At 46.9% G+C, this 19,700-nt stretch overlaps 1 protein-coding gene across 2 annotated transcripts in view; it reads left to right on the top strand.

Annotated features, from left to right (window-relative positions):
* Nucleotides 1-19,700, top strand: part of LOC146059640 (4-hydroxyphenylpyruvate dioxygenase) — a 149,003-nt gene that overhangs the window by 85,151 nt on the left and 44,152 nt on the right. For both annotated transcript variants that reach the window (XM_083172040.1, XM_083172039.1), the window contains one exon: nt 5,938-6,020. In XM_083172040.1, the coding sequence (XP_083028166.1) occupies nt 5,938-6,020 (83 nt within the window). The remainder of the gene's footprint in view (nt 1-5,937; nt 6,021-19,700) is intronic.

Below are 19,700 nucleotides of genomic sequence, written 5' to 3'. Positions count from 1 at the left end.
GGCGGCGCCCACGATGAGGATCGCGTCCATCGTGTGTGAAAAATCGGGTCCATCGCGTCCATCGCGTCGCGTCGTGTGCATTAACATGGCACACGACGCGACCGACGCGATGGACGCGATTTCTCCATAGGCTTCAATGTTAAAATATTTAAACATTGAAATTGTGTCGGTCGCGTCGGTCTTGTGCCATTATAATGGCACAAGATAAGATGGACTTGATAAAGTCCATTTTACATGGAATAAAATGGGAAATGGGCCAATATGGCCCATTTCTCATTGTATATGTCCCCGTCATGTCCAAATATAACTGCCCCCCCATTGTGAGCGGCACCCCAGTATTGACGTCAACCCGAAGCGTGGCGAGCGCAGCGAGCCCGCGAGGGGCGGCGGTGCGCGTCCTCCGACCTTTTCATACCCCTACTATCCACGTCGGCGTGGAGTTGAGAATAGAATAGTGTGGCGAGCGCAGCGAGCCACCGAGCCCGAAGCGTGGCGAGCGCAGCGAGCCCCGCGAGGGGACGCGGACACCTGGGAAGCCCGCGTGGGGACGCGGATACCTGTGAAGGTATCCGCGTCCCCTCGCGGGGCTCGCTGCGCTCGCCACGCTTCGGGCTCGGTGGCTCGCTGCGCTCGCCACATTATTCTATTCTCAACTCCACGCCGACGTGGATAGTAGGGGTATGAAAAGGTCGTAGGACGCGTACCGCCGCCTCCAGTACTGGAGTGACTGAGAGCAAAGAAAGCAAAAGCAGTAGAGATCAAAGTGCCTGTCAGACACCAGCCTTATTTGTATGCAACTCAGAACAGGAGGCACATACACAGAACACTCCACTACTGTGCTGAATTACATCATTGTTCTAGCCATTGTTTGCGGTTTAAACATCAGACGGAATCCCTGGCTTTGATCTTGCTGGCTGAATGTTAAAGACTTGCTTGTTTTGTACACAGCCAGTCTGTGGCAGAAAGCACTAATATATACTTAACTCTGTAAATGTGACATTTGTATACCTCTTTTTCATATGACATTTTTGAAAATAAATAGTAATTTAGGGTACTTGTGTATTTTGGCGGCGCCCACGATGAGGATCGCGTCCATCGTGTGTGAAAAATCGGGTCCATCGCGTCCATCGCGTCGCGTCGTGTGCATTAACATGGCACACGACGCGACCGACGCGATGGACGCGATTTCTCCATAGGCTTCAATGTTAAAATATTTAAACATTGAAATTGTGTCGGTCGCGTCGGTCTTGTGCCATTATAATGGCACAAGATAAGATGGACTTGATAAAGTCCATTTTACATGGAATAAAATGGGAAATGGGCCAATATGGCCCATTTCTCATTGTATATGTCCCCGTCATGTCCAAATATAACTGCCCCCCCATTGTGAGCGGCACCCCAGTATTGACGTCAACCCGAAGCGTGGCGAGCGCAGCGAGCCCGCGAGGGGCGGCGGTGCGCGTCCTCCGACCTTTTCATACCCCTACTATCCACGTCGGCGTGGAGTTGAGAATAGAATAGTGTGGCGAGCGCAGCGAGCCACCGAGCCCGAAGCGTGGCGAGCGCAGCGAGCCCCGCGAGGGGACGCGGACACCTGGGAAGCCCGCGTGGGGACGCGGATACCTGTGAAGGTATCCGCGTCCCCTCGCGGGGCTCGCTGCGCTCGCCACGCTTCGGGCTCGGTGGCTCGCTGCGCTCGCCACATTATTCTATTCTCAACTCCACGCCGACGTGGATAGTAGGGGTATGAAAAGGTCGTAGGACGCGTACCGCCGCCCCTCGCGGGCTCGCTACGCTCGCCACGCTTCGGGTTGGCGTCAATACTGGGGTGCCGCTGACAATGGGGGCCATTTATATTTGGACATGACGGGGCCATATACAATGAGAAATGGGCCATATTGGCCCATTTCCCATTGTTTTCTATGTTAGATGGACTTTATCAACTACATTTGATCTTGTGCCATTATAATGGCACAAGTCCGACGCGACCGACAGTATTTCAATGTTAAAAATATTTTAACATTGAAGCCTATGGAGAAATCGCGTCCATCGCGTCGCGTCGTGTGCCTTAAAGTTAAGGCACACGATGCCCGCGACGGGCGCCGCCAAAATACACAAGTACCTAATTTAGTTGCTCGAATGTAATGATGGAACGGTACTTATGTATTATCTGGGCTCCCATGTTAAATGCACCCCATTTTTTTCATACCCCTACTATCCAACTACGCATGGAGATGATTTTATATAGTGTGGCGAGCGCAGCGAGCCACCGTGCCCGAAGCGTGGCGAGCGGACGCGGTCTCATAAGAAAAACGGGAGCCCAGATATTACATAAGTACCAATGGAACAAATGTGAAAGTAGTTTTGGAATAAGAAATGTGGTATTATATCAAGTTATTTATATAGCGCACAAATATTCCGCAGCACTGTACAGAGAATATTTGACCACTCACATCGTCCCTGCCCCAATGGAGCTTACAATCTATATCCCCTACCACGTGTACATGCACACACATTAATTCTAGGGTTCATTTTGTTGGGAGCCAATTATTTTGTTGGGAGCCAATTAACCTACCACTATATTTTTGGATTGTGGGAGGGAACCGGAGTACCCAGAGGAAACCCATGCTAGCACAGGGAGAATATACAAACTCCGCACAGTTAGGGCCATGGTGGGAATCAAACCCATGACCTCAGTGCTGTGAGGCAGTAATGCTAACCATTACACCGTCCGTGTTGCCTGTCAGCCCACTTTTGCAACCAAACCAAAAACTTAAGAAATAGATAAGATGAAAATTAGATTTCCATGTGTTCATCATATTTTTTTGCAAGCATATACATGAAAATATATTATTACAGATTGATTTTTAAATGAAAGATGTTTTGCAAATGGCCTCACAACGCATGTGAGGAACATTCTCACATGTTATTGATGTGCATAATAAGTAGGTAGAAGGAAGCATCAATTTAGAAGTATTTCTGAACATTAATAGACTCATCTGGAGTTGGCAGCACAGGAAAAAAAATAGGCAACTTTGTACATTAACTTACCAAATGCAATGCAATGGGGTACATTTGCATATATTTTTGTGCACATATATACCTGTAAATAAAGTTCCAGTATAGGCAAATATAAGTCCTATAGAAGAGATGGTCTCACATCAACCATGAACAAAGACAATTTTCCTACTGTATTTTGTCATTTTACCAGTCTCTTCTTGCAACCCAAATCCAACATCCAGGACAAGAGGTAAAAGATTACCAATTTCTTTACCGCAAATTGCATGTGCGATTTGCGGTAAACGTGCAGTTATTTTTCCCAAAAAATCGCACATGATTTAAAATCGCACCCTATTTATTTATTTACAGGTTCTTATATAGGGCAGCAGATTCCGTTGCGCTTTATAATTGTAGACAGTGATAGAACAAACTGGGTAACAACAGACAGACTTGGAGGTAGGAGGGCCCTTCTGCAAGCTTACAATCTATAGGGATATAGGAGGGAAACACAAGGAGAGGCACCAATAATAGCATAGCAGTCCCACCAAGTTACAAGTCCAGAAGGGAAGCTATATAATACATAAGTGCCTCAGAGGGTTATGCGTGTAGAACGTAACTATGATAGGTTTGCCTGAAGAGGAGAGTTTTCAGGGAACTATTTCTTGCAATCTGATTTAGTCAGACTATTTTCATGCTCATTTTCCCGACCTGTGCATGTGCAGTAAACTGTCACAGCATCAGAGCCTACTGGCGCTCATTACAGCTCTGCCTGCTAGAGAGGAGAGGGTCCAGACAGGGAGCAGGATGCTATAAAGCAAAAATACTGTCAAAACCTGCTATCTTGGGTTTATACAGCATTTCCTTATTCACTATACAAAAATGCTGCAAAGCCCATCAGTCAGTGCACCACTGAGAAAGGAGTTGCCAGCTTTTGTTGGTGATACCCTATAGAAGACTATGGGCTTCTCTCCGCAGCACTGCCAGAAGGATCCGTCACGGTTCCCTCCCAGCATGCTCCACGGCCGGCGCCTGCACTCTGCACATGCACAGCGGACTCCCGGGTCTCAGATGTGGAAGTGCAGGGACGGCGCCGCATTGCAAAGGACAGCTGTTACCGCAAGCAGTGGCGTAACTACTGTAAGGCAGCCCCAGCTGCCGCTTGGGGGAGCAAGCCACAGTGGGGTCTGTGTGGGCACCGACACCTGCTCGACACACTGATATGCTGCTGCCTGTCGCTGTCCAGTGGCTGAGCACCACAGGCTAGTCAGCCACAGCGCGGGTGCGGCCATGGCAGAGATGACAAATCCCTCCACTGATTCAATTGACTGTACGTAGAGCCGGCTATTGGCTACTGTGTACAGAAGGGCGGATGGGCATGCTAGGGCAGCCTGGGATGCGTCGGAGCCAAAGGAAGCAGCAGTGTCTGCTGGTCTCACTTCCTCTCTCCTGCTTCAGCTTCTCCGTTATGCGTGTGACGTCATCACGTCGCACGGTGGGGAAACACGCTGGAGAGGAGTCCGGGGGGCGCCACAAATTTTTTGGGCAGGGGGGAGCAAAATTTATAGTTACGCCACTGACCGCAAGAGCTGCCCTTTGTGTTACTAATCGCATATGTTAGTATGGATGCGAAGTGGAGCAGAAGATGTTAGAACGTCCCACCCAGGGACTGAACATGGGTCCCCTCCTTTTTTGATATGTCCTCCGCCATCATTCCACAAGTCCTAGTACATTTACCACAAGGGTTGGTTTCCCTGTGGAAATTAGGTTGGAAACAAAATGTCCAGACTCCCTCCTAAGTGCATTTCCTGCACATATTAAAAAGGGATGTGGTTCGTTTTATCGAATGACATTAGGTCGAATGTCATTTGGTCGACCCCACTAGGTCTAATGTGTAAAAATGTCGACATGGGTTTATGTCGAACTTCCGACTATGTCGACTGCCATTAGGTCGACTGGGGTTAGGTCGAATTGCTCTTTTTGGGGGTTTTTTGGCCGAAATGTCAACAGTGTCGACATGGACACTGTTGACATAGTGAATCGGACCCTCGCACCGCTCGCTTCGCTCGCTATGCTTCGGGCACGGTGGCTCGCTTCGCTCGCCACAGCTTTAATAACCTCCTCCACGCCCTAGTGGATGGTAGGGCATGAACCACCGCCTGTCGGCACATGTCGGCACCAAAAAAAACCCCAAAAGAGCAATTCGACCTAACCCCAGTCGACCTAATGGCAGTCGACATAGTCGGAAGTTCGACATAAACCCATGTTGACCTTTTTACACATTCGACCTAGTGGGGTCGACCAAATGACATTCGACCTAATGTCATTCGATAAAACGACCGTATCCCATTAAAAAGTGTACGGTCTCCCCTTATTTTGTACATGGAGTTAGCAAGACCTTTCAGTAGATATTTGGTACACTACACATAAGCTAATTGAGCTTCTTCAGAATAAGTACAAATGTGAACTACTGTATGTGCCTGGAATCTGCATCAGAAAGATTTTTGGTCTCATTTTCTGCATTTGCTGATTAATACATAGGAAAATTATGTTTATGTACAATAATACAATTGAATCTGTATATGTGGCGGTTAGCCTTAAGGTGCGTACACACGTACAGATTTTTCTGCCTGATCTATCTGGTGGGAACAGAAACCTGGAAATGTATGGGAGCGTATGACAATCAAAAAAATTGTTCCCAAACGCTTGAAAACAGACAGTGATCAGTCAGACGAATTGTCTACATCATTCTGATATAACAAATTTATCAAAGCATATCTTTTTTTCTGTTTTCCTGCATTTGGGTGGAAATTTGTGATATGCTCCCATACATTTCCAGGTTTTTGTTCCCACCAGATAGATCATAAATCTGTACGTGTGTACGCACCTTTAGTTCTACTGCTTTACAGGATAATCTCTAATATAATATTTTCTTCACAGAGATGGGTCAACATTTAATCAAGCATGGAGATGGTGTAAAGGACGTAGCTTTCCAGGTTGAAAACTGTGAATATTTATTCCAGGTACATTCATTTTATGTTATCATTTTATGTTATCTTAGATTTATACATTTCGTAAAGCTTTATGTGTCACAGCACAAGCCGCACAAGGAGGGTGCAGGGGATGCAGGAAGTATCAGGGTGTGACCCTCCCAGGGGTTGACACCAAAATGGCAGCTTCTCTGTAGTTACAGGAGCCAGGTGCTACACTGTGACATTATCCTGCCGCAACCAGTTTCTGTCCCCGAGCATACGTTTCCTGGGACAGTCCAGCCATGGCCACCACTAGGAATAGAGGGGCCCGGGACTGTCCGGGCCCCCCCCCAGTACCATTACGGCTGCCCCCCTCCCAAGTACCATTACTTACCATTACTAGCTGCGGCGAAGCATCTCCTTGGTGGCGCATCTCCACGGGAGCGCACACTGCACAGTGCAGCCTGCAATGTGTATTGTGTGTGCCTGGCTGGGGGGCCGCCGGGTGGGGGAGGCGGTGTGCGAACACGGGGTGGGGGGGGGGGTACCACTGTGCCGCTGTCACTGTGGGCAGTTGCCCGGGCCCCTCCAGAAGCCGGGGCCTGGGACAACTGTACCCACAGCACCCCCCTGTCGGCGGCCCTGAGTCCAGCATCTACCATGTGATAGGGCACTTCACCGTAGTGATATATTTGGTGCTTCCCACAAGGTCACGCCCCTGTATTGATATCAGCGGGGTTGCTTTACCATGAGGACACATATGTAACATGTAACCCATAGTTGCCTACCCTTCTGCTTTCTGCAGGAGACTCCCTGAAATAACAGCAATCTCCCTCTCTCCCTCATTAGTTTAGCAATCTCCCTCATGTCACCTAGTCCACATTACACTGGTACATTTTTAGGGAAAAAAGAATGAGAGACAGATACATTTACATTGAATCATCAGCACCATTTCCCAGCACTTTACCGAGTATAGTAGTTCTTACTAACTGCTTTGGGGCTCATCTACATTTGTATATAAGTCATTTTAAAAGATTCCTCTCAGATATAGCAGTACACACCCACGCATCTAGGGGCAAAGTGCACAATCTCTTTTCACAATCTTTCAACATGTGGAATTAGACACGCCCTTTGGGAGGAGCATGACACGCCCCCTCAATGAGGCGCTCTGCAAAATTCTACTACCAATAATAATCTCCCTGAAACTAGTTTTCAAAAGTAGGCAAGTATGTTACATGTTACATCAGCCCCACCTGCAGTGCACATGGTTTTGTCCTTAGTGAAATACAAACCTGTAGATATTACCACATTGTGATAGACTGATAGGGGGACATTTATTTATACCCCTTTCAGACAGAAAAAAAAGACCCAGGAATTTCCCTGGTCCAGAAGGGTAGACCCGGGTTTTTTTTCTGTCTGAAAGGGTCAACCTGGGTCTAAAATGCCAGGGCTTTAACCCAGGAATTTACCTGGGGTTTTTCCCGGGTCTGTATTCCAAAAACCCGGGTCGCCGGCTGTCTGAAAGGAAACGACCCGGGTTTTTGGGATTATTACACATTGTTAGGCACTGATTGGCTCTCTTGGTGGGGTGCTGGCTGATTGGTTGTGAGGATGGGCCTCTCTGATTGGCTGGGAGGGCATGGCAATGGGGCTGGCCTCTGAGGTCATTGAGGAGCTGAAGAAAGGATAGCATGGCCCACTGGTAGAAGCAAGAGGTGAGAGCTGCTGGCAGTGAGAGGGGTGGAGGATATCTGCAAACAGATGACTGGGATAGTCAAAGATGCCACAGTGTACTCAAACTTTGCAAATATACTGACAGCCATGTGAGGTAACATGTACCTTCCAGTATATAAAAACAATAAAACTTGTTTACAACATATCCTTGTGTCATGCCATGGTTAATGCAATGCAGTGAGCAGTCACCACCCACTTTTGATGACCTCTCATCTCTGTGTGACTTTAAAACTGTCCTATTCTTATGACACACAGAGTTTTGCAGGAAAAATCCGGCTTCTGTGTGAAAGGGGTCGACACGGGAAATACCCGAGTTTTTGCTCCTGTGTGAAAGGGGGTCAGCACCTTGCTGCCTAGTTCTACCCGGGTTTTTGTATCCGGGAAATACCTGGGTTTTTGGGATTTTTCTGTCTGAAAGGGGTACAAGATGGGAGTTCTATTTCACATGGGCTGTTGTTATTTAGCACCTTCTAGAAGATAATCGATAGTATCTGACGTTGCCCATAGCAACATCCCATGTGTTTACTCCATAAACAGTTCAATATATTAAATTAACAACATACCCATTAAAATCAAACCAAATTCATATATAAATTTAATAATAATAAAAAGCGATATGGGAAACAAAGGTCTTTAAAATGTGTAAAGTTCTATAACTCTTTACAGTAAACTAGGACTAAAACAACCATAAAAACCCCAAAAGTAGGATTGGAAAAATCTGCTTTTATTACCTTAAGACACAGTAGAACTAATATCTCTAATATCTTTTTTGGATCTAAATATGTGACCTCGGGAAGAAGAAAGTAGTTGTAAAGTTAGACACACGAATTGTGGTTAGGTTTTAATGTAAGAACAAACATCACGGCACTTTGAAAGACCGGCTTGTTTAATTAAAAAAAAAAAAAGGCTGTTTGCAAAGACTGAACAAAGTGCTGAGCTCAGTGACATCACAGGCCAAACCAAATAAGCGCATGGAACGAGGAGGAGGTGAAGGTGCACAGAGCAGGAGGAAAAAGGAACACGTTTAAAGCTACAAATGAATGCTGCCATTGAAGGAATATTCTAGCAAAGACCAAGTCAACAATATATTTGCTAAATGCCCAATGGGCAAGCAGTTTGTGATGGAATGACATCACTCCTATTAGAGCAAACTGTTCTCACAGGTTATATGATGTAAACACAACACGTGAAGGGACCGGTGAAATGCAGTTCTGTAACAGGAAGGGTGGCAGTTGTAGCATGTGTGACGTGTTACAGTTCCACAATGGGCCCAAGGCACAACCCTAGTTGCACAAGTCCTGTTGCAGCCTCTGGGGGTTCATGTGGAATAGGATGCATTTTAACAAAAGGACTACCATCTCCAAGTGTAACCTTACATAGTTACATAGTAGGCGAGGCTGAATAAAGACTTGCGTCCATCTAGTTCAACCTAGGTGTTGATAGCTTATCCCTTGTTGTGTATTATATTCTGATATTTTAAAGACAGATTATGTTTCTTATTTGTACCCATGGATGTTTTTAACCAATAAATGATTGTCCAACCTTATTTTAAAGTTAAACGTGTTTATAGTGTCTGCCGACACCACTTCTCCAGTAAGTGAGTTCCAAAGTTTGACTACTCTGACTGTAAAGAATTTTTTTCTTCTAGATGAACAAAATCTTTTTCCTTCTAATCTAAACTCGTGCCCTCGCGTCCTAGATTCCTTTATAGCAGAAAAAAGGGTGTTTGATAGTTCCTTATATTGGCCCCCAATATATTAATACAATTTGAGCATGTCCCCCTTAAACGTCTCTTCTCTAGTGTAAATAGTCCCAAATTGCTTAATCTTTCCTCGTAGCTTAAATTCTTTAATCCCCTAATAAGCTTTGTTGCTCTTCTTTGGATTTTTTCTAAGGTACAGATGTATCGGGTCTTGTCTTTGCTGGCGATCCGCCAGCAGCATGCTGCTGGCGGATCGCCAGCAACACAGCGCCGCTATCTGACTGAGACGCGCGTGCGTCCCCCACGCACGCTCGTCTCAGTATCCGGGCGGCGGGGCGGACGCATTACTGTCCGAGGAGGCTGCGCGGGGGGGTACGGTCGCCCAGTGTGGGCACCAGACGACCGAGGGCAGCACCGTCGGAAGAGGACGCACGTGTACCTCGTGCGCGCATCCCCTTCCGGCATACAGATGGCGGCGGGGGAGGGGATGGCGATGGCGACGCCATCGCCATCCCCTGCAAAGATGAGACCCGTTACATCTGTACTTGTTTCCTAGAAGGGCGCCCATCGCATGTACATCGCATGCCATTATAATGTCAGAATAGAAAGTGTGGCGAGCGCAGCGAGCCACCGAGCCCGAAGCGTGGCGAGCGCAGTGAGCCCTGCGAGGGGACGCGGAATACGAGCCCAAAGCGTGGCAAGTGCAGCAAGCCCCGCAAGGGGATGCAGAATACATGTTAAGTAATCGCTGCGCTCGCCACACTTCGGGCGCGTGTTCCGCGGCTGCTCGCCACACTTCGGGCTCGGTGGCTCGCTGCGCTCGCCACACTTTCTATTCTCAACTCCACGCCGACGTGGATAGTGGGGGTATGAAAAGGTCGGAGGACGCGTACCGCCGCCCCTCGTGGGCTCGCTGTGCTTGCCACGCTTTGGGTTGACGTTGATCGTGGGGTGGCGTTAACAATTGGGGGGGCCATTTCACACTTCAGGGTGGGTATTTGGGGTCTGTGGGCCATTTAACATTGTTCCCTATGTGAAATCGGGTCAATTGGCCCATTTAACATTGTTCCCTATGTAAAATCGCGGTAATCGCGTCGGTCGCATCGCATGCGATTTTTTGGCCACCTGCGATGCGACCGACACGATTTTTTTCCTTGAGATGCCTAAGATCAAAATCGTGGGCGCCCTTCTAGGAAGCAAGTACCTTTTCTAAATCTATGATGTCCTTTTTATAGTGTGGAGCCCAGAATTGTATTCGGGGTGCGGTCTAGCCAATGATTTCTACAGAGGCATAATTACTTTTGAGTCCTTAGTTTCCATGCCTCTTTTAATACATGCTAGAATTTTGTTGGCCTTTTTTGTTGCTATGTTACATTGAGCACTACACCCCAGTTTGTTGTCTATTTGGACTCCTAGATCCTTTTCAAGTACTGAATTACCTAATTCATCCCCGCTAGGTTATAACTAGCACACCGATTATGTCTCCCACGGTGCATGACCTTGCATTTGTCCACATTGAACCTCATCTTCCACTTTTTTGCACAATCAGATTGTCAAGATTATTTTGAAGCGAGGTAACATCTTCTAATGATTTAATAACTCTGTTCAGTTTTGTGTCGTCTGCAAAGATGGATACATTGCTGAATAACCTTGACGCTATTGACACTATGGGCCTTATTCTAGTTCACTCTTAGAGGCAAATCCCTTTTAAGATGGACACAACCATGTGAACTGCAGGGGGCAGATGTAACACGTGCAGATAGATTTAGATTTAGGTGCGTTATTTTGTTTCTGTGCAGGGAAAATACTGACTGCTTTATTTTTACACTGCAATATAGATCTCACTTTGAAGTAAAACCCCACCCAAATCTAACTCTCTCTGCACATGTTACATCTGCCCCACCTGCAGTGCACATGGTTTGTCCATCTAAGAAGGAATTTGCCTCTAAGAGTGAACTAGAAAAAGGCCCAATGGGAGGTATTCAATTATTATATCATGCCCAATCTCTCGTATAAAGTGATGGATGATTGCAGTGTTGGATGAGTGATAATCAACTGATCTTTTTTATTGCACTCATTATGGTCAGGTTTAGCTGCACATAGACACTAAACCAGACCAAATTAATGGGTGCAACGCAGATAGTACCATTTGAGTGCTCAAATGGGTGATTTTTTCATGCATTTCAGCTCACTAACACTGCAGATGGGGGGAAACAATTGAATAATCTAAGCTAATTAGTGTAAACACAGTAGACTGTAAGCAGAAAGCCGCCACCCAGGCAGAAAGAAAAAAATATATAAATGGTACAGCGCTGGGGGTTTTCTGAAAAGAATTTATTACAATATATGAATTTGATAAATGCAATTATAGATAAAAATATCACATATAATACATTTGTATGAGAATTCTCTTAAAATAAAGATAAAAAAATGTTATAAAGAAATCAGTAGGTTACTGGTAAAATGTAGGTTTTCCAGCTGGCATTCAATGTTTTGGAGAATACATTTTGTGTCCAAATCAACACCAATTTTCATATATTTACCATACTATATGAATATCCTTGTTTGAAAGAGAGAGTTAAACAGAGTCCCGGTGATTTCCCAGTAGTGGATTCCCGAAGGTCACGTAGTAGTGGAATATGCAGTCTTTATGGTATAGCAATACCTGATTTTTATGGCTGTGGAGATGACCTAAATATGGGATCCAAGATGTTGGTAATGAAGAACTGGTCCGGATAGAGTCTTATTGAAAATTTCCAAGGATTGAAGCAGAGGTGTGAGATGGAAGATTCTCCAATTGAATGCTGGAACAAGGGTATAGGTAGCTCAAAGCGTTTCGGCGTGGTCACACACCTTCATCAGGATCCAGCTCCTGATGAAGGCGTGTGAACACGCCGAACACGGCGGGTGTAACTCGTGTGGGGGAACGCTCCGGAGGGGGGGGGGGGGGGGGAAGGATCACAAACAACAAAACAACAGATGCAACACAATCTATACTCACCAGTCATCTACCGGACTTCTGACTCGCTTCCGATGCTGGTACCGGCACCTGAAAGTGAACACACGTAACCTCCTGCTCCCTAGGGCAGGGCAGTACACCAACGCGCCTACGGCTTAACACCCACGCAACCTGGCACCTTACGCCCGCACAACCTGCGACCTAGCGCTGGATCTTGCGATGCCACAGCCTAGCGTCGTGCAACCTGGCGCCTAACGCCCGCGCAACCTGCGACCTAGCGCTGGATCTTCCGATGCCACAGCCTAACACCCGTGCATCCTGGTGCCTAACGCCCGTGCAACCTGGCGCCTAACGCTCGCGCAACCTGCGACCTAGAGTCGCGCAACCTGCAAAGAACACAATCTGCACAGGGCCTCAATTGCATGAACCAAAGTGCAGCATACAATACACAGTGCCAAGTAAAACAGTACAATGTAACAAGATAACACTGCACCAGCACACTAGCGAGGGCTTACCTCCCTCTGGCTGCTCCCACCATACCACAGTCGTCGTCCCCTCCTTAAAAAATAGAAAGCAGATATAGTGGGCCAAATGTAATAAGCCTTAACAAGTGATAATGTGGAGAGTGATAAAGAGTGATAAAGTACCAGCAAATTGGCCCCCAACTGTCATTTCTCACACCCAGCCTGTAAACATGACAATTCGGAACTGATTGGCTAGTACTTTATTTATCTTTACTACATTCTACTTCATTACTGTTTAAGGCTTAATACATTTGACACTGTGTTTGTACCAGACCCCATAAGAATGGCCAGTGATTTATATACTGTACATTTTCAAATGTGCTTATTACCATGTATGCAATGTCTCAATAAAAAGTAAGAAAAAAATAAAAAAGAATGGACAGTTCGACAGGGACAGATTTATAAGCATTCAGAAACAAAGTTCCCCAGCAAGTCCTGGCTCACAGTCCAGCAACAGCAGCAGCAGCAGCAGCAGGGAGTGCACTGTTGCTTGCTGCAGCTCAGCCTTCGTGGGACCAGGCATCCCACATTTGTATCCCCTCAGGGCTTAAAGCCCAGAGGCTGGTGACCCCTTTGCCTCTAGAAGTTACACCCCTGCATCTACACCCACACATGCACGCACGCACACACATAGGGCGGGATGTATTAATATACATCGCCGCCCTTCGCCTGGCAGCCGCCGCGATGCTGCTGCATATGTACTAACATATGCGGCTAGCATCGGGTTGCGGTGACGGAGACCCCCGCGATACCTTTGATGTGGTCTGCGGGGGTCTCTGTCACATCCCGGCGGCTGCCAGTGTCCCCCTGCGTCTCCTCCTCCCCCCTGCAGTCGGATGTCCTCCCGGCTGTGACACCTGCTGGGGGAGAAGGTGATCAGGAGGACAGGAGGTGGGGGCGCGTGGACGGCGGACGGTGGGCAGTGATAGAAGCCCATAGGCTTCTATAGGGTATCGCCACCCTCTGGGTGGCGATACCCTGCCAAGCGAAAACGGGGCAGACGGGTAATGGTAAATAGGAAAATGTGGTAAAACCCCCGTTTTACCGCATTTTCCCTTTAGTACATCCCGCCCATAGGGCCTTATTCTAGTTCACTCTTTCTGACAAAATCCTTCTTAGGACAAAACCATGTGCACTGCAGGTGGGGCAGATGTAACTTGTGCAGAGAGAATTAGATTTGGGTGGGGTTTTACTTCAAAGTGAGATCTATATTGCAGTGTAAAAATAAAGCAGTCAGTATTTACCCTGCACAGAAACAAAATAACTCACCCAAATCTAATTCTCTCTGCACAAGTTACATCTGCCCCCCCTGCAGTGCACATGGTTTTGTCCATCTAAGAAGGATTTTGTCAGAAAGAGTGAACTAGAATAAGGCCTATAGCTCTGTCATGTTGATGCACTGGTAACCAGTACATCCTATTGCATCAATTCTTGCAGTCACTTGATTCATCCAGCAGATGGCAGAAGAATGTTATGCATCAGTCATCATGCGGCTATTTCTGAAGCTATAGTACTGCAAGTCTGTTATTGTGGTTACAGAATTCATCTTTAGTATGATATTGGGTCAGCTAGCTGCACTGTGAAGCACAGGACAGGCTGTGTTCTACCACTTTATGCAGCATTGTTACATGAAATATAAGTAAATAACCAGCTTAGTTTTGTCTTCTTATACACACTATCATCCACTAAGCCAGTGGTTCCCAAACTTTCTTGAACCACGGCACCCAGATTTTTTCACGGCACGCACCCCTAGGACAAAATGAATGATTGATAAATGTGGAATACAATACTAAACTATTTAAATGGTGCCTTTACTGTCAACCTTGGGTTTAGTTATGTGCTGGCATCCTATTACAAAGGTGGCATTCTATCACACAACCACAGAAAAGTGGTGTCCGATCATCGAACACCACCTTTCTGTGGTAGTGTGATACGATGCCACCTTTGTGTGGTAGTGTGATAGGATGCCACCTTTCTGTGGTAGTGTGATAGGATGCCACCTTTGTGTGGTAGTGTGATAGGATGCCACCTTTCTGTGGTAGTGTGATAGGATGCCACTTTTGTGTGGTACTGTCATAGGATGTGACCTTTGTGTGGTAGTGTGATAGGATGCCACTTTTGTGTGGTACTGTCATATGATGCCACCTTTCTGTGGTAGTGTGATAGGATGCCACTTTTGTGTGGTACTGTGATAGGATGCCACCTTTCTGTGGTAGTGTGATAGGATGCCACTTTTGTGTGGTACTGTGATAGGATGCCACTTTTGTGTGGTAATGTGATATGATGCCACCTTTGTGTGGTGCTGTAATAGGATGCCACCTTTGTGTGGTGCTGTGATAGGATGCCACCTTTGTGTGGTACTGTGATAGGATGCCACCTTTGTGTGGTACTGTGATAGGATGCCACCTTTGTGTGGTACTGTGATAGGATGCCACCTTTGCATGGTACTGTGATAGGATGCCACCTTTCTGTGGTAGTGTGATAGGATGCCACTTTTGTGTGGTAGTGTGATATGATGCCTCCTTTGTGTGGTACTGTAATAGGATGCCACCTTTGTGTGGTACTGTAATAGGATGCCACCTTTGTGTGGTACTGTAATAGGATGCCACCTTTGTGTGGTGCTGTAATAGGATGCCACCTTTGTGTGGTGCTGTAATAGGATGCCACCTTTGTGTGGTGCTGTAATAGGATGCCACCTTTGTGTGGTGCTGTAATATGATGTCACCTTTGTGTGGTGCTGTAATGGGATGCCACCTTTGTGTGGTGCTGTAATGGGATGCCACCTTTGTGTGGTGCTGTAATGGGATGCCACCTTTGTGTGGTGCTGTAATAGGATGCCACCTTTGTGTGGTGCTGTAATAGGATGCCACCTTTGTGTGGTGCTGTAATAGGATGCCACCTTTGTGTGGTGCTGTAATAGGATGCCACCTTTGTGTGGTGCTGTAATAGGATGCCACCTTTGTGTGGTGCTGTAATAGGATGCCACCTTTGTGTGGTGCTGTAATAGGATGCCTCCTTTGTGTGGTGCTGTAATAGGATGCCTCCTTTGTGTGGTGCTGTAATAGGATGCCACCTTTGTGTGGTGCTGTAATAGGATGCCACCTTTGTGTGGTGCTGTAATAGGATGCCACCTTTGTGTGGTGCTGTAATAGGATGCCACCTTTGTGTGGTGCTGTAATAGGATGCCACCTTTGTGTGGTACTGTAATAGGATGCCACCTTTGTGTGGTGCTGTAATAGGATGCCACCTTTGTGTGGTGCTGTAATAGGATGCCACCTTTGTGTGGTACTGTAATAGGATGCCACCTTTGTGTGGTACTGTAATAGGATGCCACCTTTGTGTGGTACTGTAATAGGATGCCACCTTTGTGTGGTGCTGTAATAGGATGCCACCTTTGTGTGGTGCTGTAATAGGATGCCACCTTTGTGTGGTGCTGTAATGGGATGTCACCTTTGTGTGGTGCTGTAATGGGATGCTACCTTTGTGTGGTGCTGTAATAGGATGCCACCTTTGTGTGGTGCTGTAATAGGATGCCACCTTTGTGTGGTGCTGTAATAGGATGCCACCTTTGTGTGGTGCTGTAATAGGATGCCACCTTTGTGTGGTGCTGTAATAGGATGCCACCTTTGTGTGGTGCTGTAATAGGATGCCACCTTTGTGTGGTGCTGTAATAGGATGCCACCTTTGTGTGGTGCTGTAATAGGATGCCACCTTTGTGTGGTGCTGTAATAGGATGCCTCCTTTGTGTGGTGCTGTAATAGGATGCCTCCTTTGTGTGGTGCTGTAATAGGATGCCTCCTTTGTGTGGTGCTGTAATAGGATGCCTCCTTTGTGTGGTGCTGTAATAGGATGCCTCCTTTGTGTGGTGCTGTAATAGGATGCCACCTTTGTGTGGTGCTGTAATAGGATGCCACCTTTGTGTGGTACTGTAATAGGATGCCACCTTTGTGTGGTGCTGTAATAGGATGCCACCTTTGTGTGGTGCTGTAATAGGATGCCACCTTTGTGTGGTGCTGTAATAGGATGCCACCTTTGTGTGGTGCTGTAATAGGATGCCACCTTTGTGTGGTGCTGTAATAGGATGCCACCTTTGTGTGGTGCTGTAATAGGATGCCACCTTTGTGTGGTGCTGTAATAGGATGCCACCTTTGTGTGGTGCTGTAATGGGATGCCACCTTTGTGTGGTGCTGTAATGGGATGCCACCTTTGTGTGGTGCTGTAATAGGATGCCACCTTTGTGTGGTGCTGTAATAGGATGCCACCTTTGTGTGGTGCTGTAATAGGATGCCACCTTTGTGTGGTACTGTAATAGGATGCCACCTTTGTGTGGTGCTGTAATAGGATGCCACCTTTGTGTGGTGCTGTAATAGGATGCCTCCTTTGTGTGGTGCTGTAATAGGATGCCTCCTTTGTGTGGTGCTGTAATAGGATGCCACCTTTGTGTGGTGCTGTAATAGGATGCCACCTTTGTGTGGTGCTGTAATAGGATGCCACCTTTGTGGTGGTACTTTGATAGGATGTCAGCTCTGCGTGGTACTGTGATAGGATTGGTCACCTTACCAAACACATTCTTTGTACGCCTGCTACACTCCGATAGCAAGCCTATTCGATTTTAGACCACCTCCAAGTAACACCAATTGCTTTGCCGCTTGATTTCTGATGCCATCTGACCCCATTGCAATAGCAACTTTGTGCATACTCTCTGTGTAACGTATGCACCATAGGGGTTTTCCAAATTTTCGGTGCATGCGCACTATCAAATAATTGCTGAACTACATTAACATCCGCATTGCATGCAGTTTGTGGCCATCTCCCAATCATTTTAAAAATCCAATCTTATTTCTGAAACAGAGTTGAGAGAAGTATTTATATGCAACTTACTTAGCACTGTGTCCATATTTATCTTGTTGTTCATTTTAAGACAGGAGGTAGCAAGTCTCCCGGGGCGCTTGCAGCTGTAGTTTATGTATTCTGTAGCAGCTGTACTTTAATTAACTGCAACAACAAACTTCCTTTTTATTCAGTGCCCAGAATTTTTTCTCATTTTTTCCACCTTAGACTTGCGGCCCCGTTTGCCTGGAGAGGTGGAACTGAGATAGGCGAGCATCCGTTAAGCACAAAAAGGGTTTGTACCCAAATGTAACACATCCGCTGCAGTTCTGGTCCAAATAGAATGGACACATTCCTGAATGCTGCTGTTGTAAATATGTAAAGAGGGTTGTGACACCTACGGCACTATCTAGCCACTTCTGATTGGCTGTTTCCTTATTGGCTCCTGAAGCTGATAGTGCTCATTGGTTAACGTCTCGCTGTCTATTCAAATTTCTTATTTGTCACTTCCATTTCCAATAACGGCAGCAAAGAAGTGAAGAAGGAAATCTTACTGGATTTATAAAGTGGTTAACTACAGATGTTGGGGTGTTTGTTATTAAATACACCTCTTCATTGTTGTCTTTATGGGAAATTCCAAAATATATATATTATTTTATATTGTAGGTATAAACAGTATACTTCACTTAGGGGCGGATTCAGCCCCGTTCATTAGAGTCCAAAATTGGCCCCTTCCCCGATGTTTGGTGTCTGCGCATGTGCGAATGTGCGCATGTGCGAACCTCTGCAGCGAACAGCTTTGGGTGGAGATTCTCTAAACTAAAAATACGGTAAAAACCTCGTTATCGGGGGTTTTACCGCATTTTGGGATGCTCTAAGCATCCCCCGCCAGGTTACCGTGGCGGGGGCATCGCCAGAAAAATCTGGCAATGCCCCATAGAAGCCTATGGGCTTCTAAGGCAAAAACACTGCCGCCCCGCACCGACCTACCGCCGACCCCCGCCTCCCTGCACCGACCTCCCACCCCCCCCCTTCACCTGTGTCCGGGCAGCACAGAGCTGTGCTGCCCGGATCTGTGACCTCCTCCTCCCTGCAATTAACATCCTCTTCCGGGTGCAGGGAGGAGGAGAGCCAGCCCCCCCTGCAGCAGCAGCCGGCCAGCCGGGTAAGAGAGGGAGGGGGGAGCTGCCGGGACCCGCCGCTCATCGCCGGGTCAACGCAAAAGACAGCTCTTAAAGCAAGCGCTGTCTTTTGTGATGATTATTGCATATGTTACAGCATATGTGATAATTATGTTTGCGGTAGCCGGCGATGGGCGGCGGTAAGGGGGCGCGGATGTTAGAGCATCCCCCCTTGGTGAGTTTCATGCTCGCTGAGCCATTAGCTCTGGACAGGGAGGTTTGGAGGGTGGGCAGGGTGGCAGCAGCTGGGGAATGCCCAGCGTTTTTTGGGCGTGGGGTAGGCAGCTTACATCAGATGACATCAGTGCCCGCCCTCTTTTCATCGATTTCCGTCCAGGAAATCGGGTGTCCACATGGGAGGGGATGTGTTAGCATATGCGAGGGGATTCAGGTGGCGGGGGGACAGGCATTCGGGTGGTGGGCAGAGTTTACCTGTACTCTAGGATGTGATCATATGCAGCCTAGCGAACAGCTCTGAATCAGGCCCTTAGTTTATTACCCAATGTCATTGGTGTAAGGAAAGGGAAGCTGGGAATGGCTGACCCCTACATTTATACAAATATATCTAAAAACAATCTTATTTGTCAACAGTGCCGCTGTATTAATGGTGCATCCAGGAATAAACTATTCAGAACAGGAGAGAATGCTGTAATATAGCATAGGACAAGTGTGCGACACACTTGTCCTATACCTTAGTGAATAATCACTACAATAAAACACACGTGTGCCCCAAAAGAGAGCTTCTTCTTAGAAAACAAGTATCAAGATACAGGAGTTCCAAGTGTATATCAGGCCTGGCCT

The sequence above is a fragment of the Crinia signifera genome, chromosome 2, assembly GCF_055691185.1.
Source record: "Crinia signifera chromosome 2, ASM5569118v1, whole genome shotgun sequence".
NCBI lineage: Eukaryota > Metazoa > Chordata > Amphibia > Anura > Myobatrachidae > Crinia > Crinia signifera.
Note: the sequence above shows the minus strand (reverse complement) of the source record. Positions and strands in the feature narration are given on the sequence as shown.